Below are 12,591 nucleotides of genomic sequence, written 5' to 3' on the forward strand. Positions count from 1 at the left end.
AGGCTTTAATTCTTTGTAGGAGCAGAAAGTATCATGTTTCTCCTATGGAGTGGCTGGTATGGTCGAACCTCAGACCTTGTGGTTTGTAGTCCAGTGATTACCATATGGAGCCAAGTGGTCCCCAAAGATACATATTTTTGAGTGACATATATATAAGGGTAAGTCAAAATTATCCACAATTTACAGTAATATGCCCGTCTACAGCTATGGTTGATGACAACATTGAGCATGCATGTGAAATGATTCTGTGGAATAGATGAGTGACACTGGATTATGTGGCAAATCCTTTGTAATCAGCCATGGCTCTGCCTAGGAAATAATCCACGACACATTTGGGTTTTGAAAAGTTTGTGTGAGATCAATATTGAAACAATTCACAGAAGAGCAAAAACAGAAGCGTTTGGACATTTGCAAACAAAATTTGGACTGATACTCAAAGAAAAGTAAAAGTTTTTTTAAAATTCATTACTGGCGACGAGACATGGATTCATCAATATGAGTTTGAGGATAAATGGTAGAGTATGGAATGGAAACATCCTCAATGGCCAACCAAAAAAAAGTTCAAAAGTCAACCATCAGCTGGAAAATTGACACTTACAGTGTCCTGGGATTCTCAAGAGCCAGTGTTGGAACACTACCAGGAAAAAGACCCAACAAGCAATAGTACCCGTTACAGTGAAATGCTCACTGAAGAACTGAAGCCTAAAATCGGATTAAATGCAGAGGACTGCTTTCCAAGGGCATTGTGATCTTGCATGACTGTGCACGTCCCACACCTCTGCCTACACTGTTGACACTCTGCAAAAACATTGTTTTGAGCTGTTAAAGTATCTTCCCAATAGTCATGATCTTGCTCCATCAGACTTTCACCTGCTTTGGTCCCCTATAACTGCAGTGTGCTTGGAGAGGAAAGGGATTCCATCCACTAATGCATGAACACATTCAGATGCTAAATGTCCCATTACATTTATGAGTATACTTCCATTATTGTACTCAACACTGTTTTTAGAAATTGCCTGTTTATCTGTCTTTCTTCCTTATTAGACTATAAGTGTGTCAAGGGCAAAGATCAGGACATTTATTTACATCTTGGTGACTAGCACCAGGCCTACTCAAAAGCTATTGTTGTTAGGTGTTGTCAAGTCAGTTCCAGCTCATGGTGACCCTATGCACAACAAAAATGAAACACTGTTCAATCCTGCGCCATCCTCACGTTTGTCACATTTCAGCCTATTGCTGCTGCAACTGTGTCAATCCATCTCCCTAGGAATCTTCCTCTTTTTTGCTATCTTCCACTTTGCGAAGCATGATGTCCTTTCCCAGGAGTTGATTTCTCCTGACAACATGTCCAAATTATGAAAGACAAAGTCTTGCCATCCTGGCTTCTAAGGAGTATTCCAGCTTGAATTTTTCCAAGATAGATTTATTTGTTTTTCTGGCAGTCCGTGTGGTTCAAATCCACATGGCCCAGCACATTATAGTCCAGCACATTAACCCATAGTGACACATCGATATAAAATATATATATTATAGTTGTTTTCTTATGTCATCAAGTTGTTTTGGACTGATGACAACCCCATGTGTTACAGAGTAGGACTAATTTATACTGAGTATTTAAAATAGACGGTCGATGTTGTTGTTAAGTGCCATCAAGTCAGTTCCAACTCATAGCAACCCTATATATGGTGGTTTCATAAGGAGTGGCTGATAAGTTTGAATCGAAAGCCCTATGGTTCAAACCAACCTTGTGGTTGAGTGCTTACACTACAGTGCCACACTTCTTAAGTTTGTTATTAAGGGTCGTCGAGTCAATTCCAACCCATAGCAACCCTGTATTGGGTTGACAAGGAGCAGCTGGTGAGGTTGAACCACTGACCTTGTGGTTCAAACAGATCTTGCAGTCTAGCACTATACCTGGGCTCCACAGTGCCACACCAGGACTCCTAAAATACACTAGTAGTTCTCAAATCAATTAAAATAAATAATAAATACTGAAAACACATCTGTAGAGGCAAGGAAACCATGTTAGTAGTTTCACACCATGATTAGAACTCTGAGGTGGTATTGGACCTTTTTCTCTCTGGTTCCAGGGCTTGCCTCCAAAGATCTAGGGCCAGGATTACAGGACATACTATTGACATCTGAATCTGAACTAGACCAACAGGGATATCTTTTCAGGTTTTGGTTTTCTCATTCCATGGTTGTATGTGACAACAGCAGCAGGTGTATGGAAAAGGAAATGCAATCCAAAAGGTCAAAGGGTATTTCCTCCTTCTGTCTTACACTCTGGCTCGCCTGGTGGCCTGACTGCTAGGCACACTGACATGTGCACACAGGCAGACCATCACAGCTGTCCCGAAACTTGGCAGCGCATAACTCTTTGGCAGGTGTTTGGCTCAGTGTGTCTGCTGAGACCCAGCCTGCACTAGCTGCTAACAGGAGATTCAAAGACAATATTCCCAAAGCATATTGGGCTGTACGTATCTTGGCACTTTCTATGCTAGATAAACAATGGATAATAGTGTCCTCCTATGTTTTACAAGCTACAAAAGGAGATAAATATCTAATAAGAGCCCAAATAAATATAAATTACAAAATGCTCTATGTCAGGAAAACATAATCTAAACTGGAAAGATCTAGTAGGGGTATCCTGTGAACTGACACTGAAGAAATATGGGCCCGAAAGACAGATCAGACAAACGTAGAGTATAGGGAAGGTAAATCTAGGCAGGGGAAATCATATATATAAGAAAATGTAGGATTCAACGTTGGGAGAGGATATTTAAAACAGAAAGGAAGCCAGTGTGAGAATGGTGTGAACATGGGCAAAGAGGTGACAGAAAGGCTGGAGAAATAGCCAGATGATCGTGGTTACAAATTTAGATTGTATTTAAAGTACAGTGAGACCAAAACCAGAAGGACATGATCTAATTTAAATATTAAAAAAAAAAATCACCCTGGCTGCTGTGTAGAAAATCCATTGAGATGGAAATATAGCTAAATGGGACTGAATAAGAGATTGTGGTGATTTAGGGGCATATATTGTTTGTGAAGATGCAGACAGGTATTTGATAATCAACTAGATGTGGAGCTGATGGAGAAAGAAGGGTCAAGATTGACTACCAGGTTACTTCTTTGAGCATCTAGGTGGACCAACAGGCAATTTTCTGCATAGGAAAAACTGAAGGAAGAATAAACCTGAAGGTGGGCTAGCAAGAGAAAGATAAAATCAAGAGTTCAGTTATGGGCGTGTTCAGTTGGAAACACCTGTGAAATATCCAAGTGGAGTTATCAGGTAGGTCACAGGATATGAGTCAGAAGTTCACAAAAGGATTATGGATGAGAGGCAAGCATTCAATAGTCAGCACCAGATAGAAGTGATCTGAAGCCAGGACTATACATGAATGTGAAGAACAAAAGGGTAAAGATCAGAGACAAATGTGAGTCGTAGGATATAGGCCAAGGAACAAGCAAAGGAAATTGAGAAGGAAAATCAGAGAGATAAGCAAGGAAGAGAAAACACCCAAAGAAAGTGGTACACAAAGGCCAAGGGGCAGAGCTGAGATAGTATTAAGAAGGAGACCCATCCCTTATGTTGAATGCTGCTTAGGGGCAGGCAAGAGGTTAAATGAGGTCTGAAGAGCATCCAGAGAGTTAGGCAACATGGAGGTCTTCAGTAGTCTTAAGAGCAAATTTGATAAAGCAGTAGAACATAAGCCAATTGAAATGACAGGAATAGTTGGTTAATTGTAATATGAAGACAAGGAAACACAGTGTTCTAAGTAAGTGGTTTGAACTGTTTGGCTATGATAAAGAAGAGAGAGATAAGGAGGTAGGTGGAAGGAAGATTTACTTACTTAGTTTTAAATAATTTTTTTTTAGTGTTTTATTGTGAATTATATGATAGTTTACATGGGAGAACATTAGCTTTACATTCATCCTATCGTATATAATTTCATTGCCATGGTTACAATGGCATCATCAACCAACCAAAGGGTATACCCTGCAAGCCTGCCCCTGGTCATCAGCACACAGTCCCTCTCCCTCTCTAGGTCTAGAGTTCCCAGCTGCTCCATCTCTCCAGTCATCCTCTTTGGCTCCATCTCTGATGTCACAGTTTCTCTGGGTAGAGTCCCGTTCTCCGCTCTTCTCCTTTGATGGTCCCAGGGACCTCTTCTCCTAGACTGCAGTTAATCACTCCCCTTCTTTTGCTACAAAATGTCAACCTTTACATTTCCAACCCTCACAATCAGTCCTGATAGCAATTATTATTCACTATTGTATCACAAGAGACTTACCTGCATCTCCTTTCATCAGCCCCACCCAGACAGACTGGATACTACTCAATGGAGATTCTATCTTCCTCCATGCCCTCTGGATCTAGGTTCCCTCTTGAAAGCTTGTAAGCCAGCCACTTTTTGCCTTTGTAGTCCCCCCATTTTGGGTAGCCAATGTCCAAGTTCCCCATCCCTAATTACTCTGTGTATGGAGGGGGTGGGAATGATCCTCTCTGTAAATATTTGTTCCCTCTTTTGAGACACTGCATCCATAGGTGTAGGTCAAGTTCATCAAATTGTATCAGATTACTCTTTTTTTCCTCTTCTTTCTTCTTCTAGCTGAGCTCTGATCATCCAATGATTGAAGCCAGGTCAAGTGGGTATTATCTGCAAGTGTGGGTGTTCTTGTGCATATGCACTCTCTTCTTATCAGCTGGATGCTTCACTCTCCACTCTAGTCCTCTGTGGCTATGTCACTGACTCTGGGCCCAGGAGTCCCCAGGTCTTGCCACACTGCTGGTCAACCAGGTCTCGACCCAGGTTCACAGGAGTCTATTGAACGTTGTAGGGCTTAGCTCGCAGCTTCATTGCTGTTTTTTCCTCACTTCCCCTTATCAGTGACGAACGTGGTCACCAATCAGAGCATGCATTCCCATTGAGTCTTAGTCTTGGAAGGGGGTTTGCCCTGAGGGGACCCGACAACTTGCCTTGACGTCTCCTGGATGAGCAACTTGCTTGTTCTTGTAGTAATCAGTCAGACTGGCTATATTGTTTTGTATTTTTCCTGTCGGTCTTTCTTTCAAGAAGTATCTTCTATTCTTCTAGCCACTCCAAGATGGTCTGCTTCTCCTTACAAGTGGAAATTTTCCACCTCAGAAGATTCTGGATGCTGTTCAGGATTCTACCTATGGTCTTACGCAATGCAAGAGGCTCCACAGGAAGCCTCCTTCACTGGGCATGTTTTAGCCCCATCTTAGGTATTCCAATCAGTTATAGGCAGAAGACAGACTTACAAGCTTTCTATGGTGATATTTCTGGCTATTGCCTTATCTCCTCCTCAAGTGTCTATTTTATAATGGTATGCCAGGGAAACCCAAGATTCAAAAGATAGTCAAGCATCTTAACATTATTTCCCCACCTTTTGCCCATTCCAACCATGTCTCAATCCCTGTATCCCAGAACCCTGTTGTTCCAAGGTTGTGCATACATCATTATTTATCTCTGTCCCACTTAGCCCATGCACCTGCCTAATTGTTCTCCCATCTGCTTTGTTCTTCCATTCCCCTCCCCATTATTGTGTATTGCCCCTCCCTAGCACCCAAACTATCCTGTGTTTGTTTCCTACCCTGTGTTCCACCTTCTCCTCCCTCCCCTCATTCCACCCCTCACATTCCAATAACCAGCAAAGAGTCCCCCCACCCCTGTAGTATGGGTTCTTTTTCTTAGTCTTTTACAGTAGTCATCCTATGCAGTATTTCTCCTTTTTTTAAATAACACTTTAAATAATAAAGTTGGTGTGTCTACAGGAAAAGCTTAATAGACAGAGAGAAGTTGGGTTGAGGGATGGAAGGCTTGAGACCTTTTGAGAAGGTGAGACTGGCTAACACTCAAAAGCTCATGAAAAATGGGAAGAAATAATCTTTCTTTATAGTGAAAAGATATGATGCTTTTTAATTTCTCAGGGAAGTAAGGAGTGAGGTCATCTCAGAGTCAGTGGCAGAAAGAAAGTGGGCCAGAGACTTGAATAGAGTGAAGGCATGAGATATTTGTGTCATAAAATAAAAGAAGCTTATTTGAGAAAAACAGAAACATTGCCAAGCATTATTGGGTCTCTGAGTTTGACCGTCGAGAATACGTAGTAACACCCTTCAACCCATAATCCTGTTTCTGCTTCTCATATCCTCCGGAGTTCCTCACCCAAAGCTAGTTCTGCCATTTTTCACACCTTTTGATGACAGACAGTAATTCCACCTCCCAAGACCAACTAATCCTCTAACAGCTGCATGAGTTGGTTCTGTAAGTCAAGCTGCCAACAGGCCCCTTTCCCAGGGATAGCCTCTGTCAAGCTACCAAAACAATAACAGGAAAGACGGAGGTGACCTCCCTGGTTGGGTCTTGCACGTTCCTAGAGTTCTACCTGTATCTTAGACCTAGAGAATATAAAGATGACTTTCCCTACAAAGTGACATTTACATTGACTTGAGTTGCTTCACTTTTGAGTAGAATTTGATGCTAATGACAGTCAGGCAAATAGAATGTATGTGGGCTACACAGATATGTTAACTACATGAATGAAGAAGACAGAAGGACTCATGGGGAACATGATACCTCATTCTTCTGCTCCACAAGTTTTCCAGCATGACACAAATAGTATAATATTAGTAAATATCAAAATAATACATCTGATGCTTCCAGAAAATGCTGCTTGCTATTATCTGTAAATAATCTTTGAAAAGCATAAGCCTCGTATCCTGCAGAATTAGAAACTCAAGTCTTTGATTTGGTTTTGAGCATTAAAAGAAAAGTAGACCTACTATCTGAATAGATTCTTTAGTCTTTTAAAGTATGGAGTTAGGATGAGCATTCATAAAGTTTAATATGTAAAAGCCATGCAGTTTAATTTTGACAAGCTGACAACCAAGAAATCAATGTGCAACTTTCATCTCGACTTTCATTTCCAACAATATCATTTTGAGCTCATTCTCTGGCACTGAGATCAAATGTTCATATTTATAGGTCTCAAACAAAGAAGAGCCTAAAAAGGAAACCACATCCAGCAGAAATTCTTTACACACATTACCAATAGAACTTACTTCAGCTGAAATGGTTTTCTGTTCTCAGCATAGTGGAAAACATAGTGAAGAAAAAAAGAATGTGGTAAAGTTCGTTTGCTCTTTCTTTCCCAAATCAGAATTTTATTTCATTTTATTATGTTAGGCTTAAATCAACTAAAACTTAACTCCAAATGGCAATCTACCAGGAAGGCAATCGGCCAGAGGAAAAAAATTAATCAAAAGAAGAATACCTCAACTACCAGCCTGAATTTTAAGAAATGCAAGTAAAACGTCATACTCTTTCTAAAAGGTATCAGCTAACATTCAAGCTATGGCCTGAAACGTGCAAGTAAAGCCTTTTCTAGGGTAAGTGTCAGCTGTGTTCCGTGCAGTTTGAACTTGGCAGTGAGTGTACAACGTCCCAAAACATCAATGCATTTTTCAAAGAACAGTGAACTTGCACTGAAGACAATGACAAGAAGACAGATGAAAGCAAGGACTCCAATTCATCTTTTCAATAAACAGAAATATGAAAGGAAATGAAGCAATCGTATTTGAATACACTTAAGACATCCCTACAGGGGGAACCAGTAGTAAAGACTGAAAAGCTAGTGGAAAAAGCAATTCCTTCAACTTGAGTATGATAAATTGCCGTGAATATTAGCTCACAAATCCCATGCACTCTGCTCTCTCAGCATCTGCTACTCGGTACTTCACAGTACTCTGTAACAAATTGATCTTACTACTTCCCTTTGGTGCTACCATCACCAGGAACGTGAAATAAAAATTCAAAACCATGGTAATTTCACTCAGCATTTACATTCAACCAAATGGTACCACCACTTTACCCTAAAAGCTGCATTCAAAGAAAAGTTTCTTTACCTTGGTCTTTTCACCAACAATGTTTTTTTCCAGTTCTGCTATTTTCTGGTTTAGATGATCCAAAATTTCCTTCTCCTTCATAAGTTCAGTTGTTTCTGCTTCTTGTTCTCCATCCAAAAGTGCACATTCCATATCCAACTGAGAATACAAAACAAAGTTCACAAATGGTTTTCCTTCTGTGAAATTCACACCTATCAGCTTTAGAGGTACATTTTTAGTAGCTACAAATATAAAAAAAATAATATTGTCAAAGTCACTGTTTTGAAGAACCTCCCAGAGTCATGTGAGACTCAGGACTTACATAAGAAAGTTGGAGGGACCAGAATGTATTTTCTAAGAAGATTATCGCTAAATTTTCCTACCATAACGTCTTTTTTGGTTACTTATCAATGGTGTTTTGTCTATTGCCTGAGACTCAAGATCAAGTATGAACCTCCTAGAAACAGCCACTTCTTTCTTTGTCTCTAGACTAAGAGAAGTGAAGTTTACAATGCATGCAAAGCCTGCATTCCTAGCAATGCTAGCAGGAGGGGCTTCCAAAGTCTATGCTTAGATGACAGGTGAGCACTCCCCTTATCCCTAATGGGGCTGTCTGCATCATCCAGGATACAGACATGCTGACCCCTCCCCACCACCTCTAGCCAGCAAAATGATTTGTTCCTTCTCATTCAATGGAGGTAATTTAAGAATTATCATCATCTTTCTTCAATCTTAATTATAAAATTTCTGTCTGTCTCCTTTCTAGCTTGCAAAGTTATAGATCATGGATGAATCTCTTCAGAGTGCCAGTACAATACCTGAATCATTGTAAGCAGAGTAAACATGCTCAGAAAAATTTTGTTGTATTTGAACTCAAACACCCAAATCTTGAGTCTTCCTGTTGACAGAACTTTTGGGGCAAACTAGGAAGTACACATTAGTTAAGACAATCCAGGCATTCATAAAGTGCAATAAAAATGGCAACACATACAATTCAACAATAAAGACAAACACCCCAGTCAAAAAAATGGGCCAAGGACATGAAGATGTACAAATGGCCAACAAGCATATGGAAAGATGCTCAACATTAGTTATTAGGGAACTGCAAATAAAATCACTTCATGTCCACTAAAATGGCCATGATTTTAAAAAATAATAAAAATACCACAGGTGTTAGTGAGGATATAGACACACAGGAGCCCTCATCTTTTCCTGGTGGTGTTGTAAAATGGTACAGACTGTAGAAACCAGTCTGGTTCTTTCTCAAATAGTTAGACATAGAATTATCATATGATCCTATAATTTCACTAGTAGATACAGCCAAAAGAATGAAAAGCGGGAACACAGACAGACCAATGTACACAATGATCACTGTAGTACTCTACACCATAGCCAAAAGACAGAAGCAGTCTAAATCTCCATCAATAGATGAATGGATACGCAAAATGCAATGTACACACACCATGGAGTATTACTCAGTCACAGAGAAATGCAGTTCTGATAAATGCTACAACACGCATAAGCCTTGCCAACATCATGCTGAGTGAAATAAGTTAGTCACAACAGAATAATTATTATATGATTCCGCTTAAATGAAATATCTAGAATGGGCAAATGTCTACAAACCAAAGCCAATGAGCTTCTACTAAGGGTAATGGGAAAAGTTGAAAGTGGATAATGGTAATGGTAACACAACATGAAGAATTAAATTAATGTCACTAAACTGTACATATGAAGAATGTTGAAATGGCAAATGTTTTGTTACATCTATGTTTATCACAATTTTTTTAAAAAAGGCTTAATATGTTTATCTCACCTAATTCCCAAAAAATGAAATGCTAAAAAAAAAAAAAAAAAGGTCCTTGTACTATATATGTTACCCGTTCAATGAATATTTGCTCATGTTGAAAGTTTGTTTAGCTTAACACCTGTGTCCTAAGAGTCAATATTTTTAAATTAAAAAAAAAGAAAGTGAAAATAGGATAAAACATCAACATACCTCTCGGGAAGATTCATCCATTTGGTCATTTATATCTTTGATTTTTTGCTTAAGTTCCTCAAGGTTGTTCAGAATTACAATCTGGTTCTCTTCCATTGCAGCCAACTCCTGAGTCCTTTGCTCTTCACTTATACTTTCTGAGGTCTGTGATTAATCAACATAGTAAAGGATCATTCCCACTTCCAATGCAGTTATTTCCCAATTTATAAACTAGTCACAGGTCTAGTATTTCACAGCCTCCATACCCATCTGGAGTCTGAAAACATTCTTGTGATTGTCTAGTTGGAACTCTGAAAGCATTTTCCCATCATAACAAAGCCATACTCTTCAGCTAGGTTCTTAGGTTAGCTCATAAAACCTAATTAATTCTCATATTCAGATTTTCAGAGGCTGAGGTCCTAGAAGAGTGAAGTGATTTCGTCAAGCTAGAGAAAGTTCAGTATTGTAGAACTAGAACCTAGACAAGGATCTCTTGGATATGACGCTGCCTTAATTACAAGCTCCACATTGTCTCCCATCAACTAATGATAACCTCTTTTCAAATGCTCTTGAATTTCTAGCCACAATACTGGGACCCAGTGCTAGGATTATCTACAAATGAGCATTCACACTTATTAAATCCTTCGCAACACAAGGTTGAAGAACAAGGACACATTGTGCTTGGTTCTGTCTTACTGGAATGTCCAATGAAGTTAATAACTAGAAAAAATACAGGCTTTAATCATTTTTGTTGTTGTTGTTGTTAAGTGCCATCGAGTCAGTTCCAACCCATAGCGACCCTGTACAGGGTTTCCGAGGGTGTAAATCTTTACGGGAGTAGAAAGCCTCATCTTTCTCCCGCGGAGCGGCTGGTAGTTTCGAACCGCTGACCTTAAGGTTCGCAGCCCGACTCGTAACCACTACGCTACCAGAGCTCCATATAGCCCTCAAATCAATTTAAGCACTACATGTTTAGTATAAAGTTAATTCATATTTCACTTTCTTGCTAGTTCACTTGGTTTCTATATAATGTAAAAACAGTAGTGGGGCCACGTAGACATTTGTGATCTGAAAAAGGACATGGGCCATCATTTGTAAAATTATTTCATGGATTACCTGATTTCATTGGCTTTAACAAGACAATTTTTTTTTTTTAAAAAAGAACGTACTTATACCCATGACTAGAGTATGACAAATGTCAAAAGAAAAAAATATTGTTGCTTTGTTTTTGTTAAGAGCTGTTGAGTCCATTCCAACACATAGCAACCCTGGGTTTGAGCTGCTGACCTTGCAGTTAGCAGTCCAGTGCTTATCCTACAGTGCCACACCAGAACTCATGGTTGTTTACTTCCATTGCCAAAATTAGACCACCTATTGTTTAAGTAGTGGTTATGAATCGGGCTGCGAACCACAAGGCCAGTAGTTCAAAACTACCAGCTGTTTCGCGGGAGAAAGATGAGGCTTTCTGCTCACGTAAAGATTTACAGCCTCGGAAACCCTGTACAGGGTCGCTATGGGTCGGAATCGACTCGACGGCACTTAACAACAACAACAATTGTTTAAGTGTCCCTCTTAAACCTTCATAGGGTTGCCCTGTGTTGAAATTGGCTTGATGGCAACTGGTTTTATTGTTTAAGATGAGAACATAATGATTTGAAAATAGTCTCTTCTTCATTCAAGAATTTCAGTCTAGTTTTCTTGTAATCTGATGGAGGTTTCTGTAAGTCAGGTGTTTTAAATTCAAGGAATGCCATTACTGGCAATATTATTTAATTTTTATCTTGCAAAGAAGTAATTTTTTTGATCAGTAAGCCAATAACTATATCATTTCACAACTGGAAATTGAAAACAGCAGCCCAGATAAGTAAATTATTGAAGACGACTCACTAATTACTAAAAACAATATTCAAGATAAAAAGAGCAACCATTAAAACTTAGTGTGCCTCCTTAAAAACATTCAATTTATTTAAGAATCCTGATCATTTAAAAATATCTGGATATCATAAACTTCATTTTTACCCTATTTTACTATTCCTTAAGGAGCTTCAGTCATTGAGAAGTATCTCAGGTTTGTTAGAATAAAGGCAAGCAGGTCTCCCAAGTGCTGACATTTAGCTTTTTCATTGTCAATGGAAGTCCAACAGTTTATCAACTGATAACAACTGCTGGCCTTTCCCTCACAGATAAAGAATCTCATTGTCCTAATACTTAGATGTCTGCTTTAGGCCATGAGAAATGCCTGCAACCATGAATGGCATTCCAAAATCACTGCTGAGTAATCCCAGGAGGAAAGCCTCTCATGGGCTACTATTCTTATGGGTTAATGGAGATAGTACATTATTAAGTTTCATCATCCAATGTAGTTTAAAAATATATCTACCACTGGTGGAAGAAGGTTATTAAAAAAACAACTGAACAATCTGAAAAACTGTACACTTTATAAGAAAGATGATTCAACAGAATGTGGAAATTATTGAACCATATTACTAACATCACATGCAAGTAAATTTTGCTGAAGATAATTCAACAATGGTAAAAAAGGGCTACTGCTGTTATCAGATGGATCTTGACCAAAAGTAGAGAATACCAGAAAATACTTACATGTGTTTTACTTACTACACAAACACATTTGATTATTTAACTGTGTATATCATAACAAATTATAGATAATATTACAAAGAATGGGAATTCCAGAACACTT

General features: G+C 39.0%; 1 protein-coding gene across 1 annotated transcript in view; it reads right to left on the bottom strand.

Annotated features, from left to right (window-relative positions):
• The window catches only part of PHLDB2 (pleckstrin homology-like domain, family B, member 2), a 144,309-nt gene that overhangs the window by 79,973 nt on the left and 51,745 nt on the right, over positions 1-12,591 (bottom strand). Inside the window, exons 4-5 of the mRNA XM_006864215.1 lie at positions 9,912-10,055; positions 7,934-8,071 (exon numbers count right to left, since the gene is read on the bottom strand). Of these exons, the coding sequence (XP_006864277.1) occupies positions 7,934-8,071; positions 9,912-10,055 (282 nt within the window). The remainder of the gene's footprint in view (positions 1-7,933; positions 8,072-9,911; positions 10,056-12,591) is intronic.

The sequence above is a fragment of the Chrysochloris asiatica genome, unplaced genomic scaffold (genome assembly GCF_000296735.1).
Source record: "Chrysochloris asiatica unplaced genomic scaffold, ChrAsi1.0 scaffold00061, whole genome shotgun sequence".
NCBI classification, from domain to species: domain Eukaryota; kingdom Metazoa; phylum Chordata; class Mammalia; order Afrosoricida; family Chrysochloridae; genus Chrysochloris; species Chrysochloris asiatica.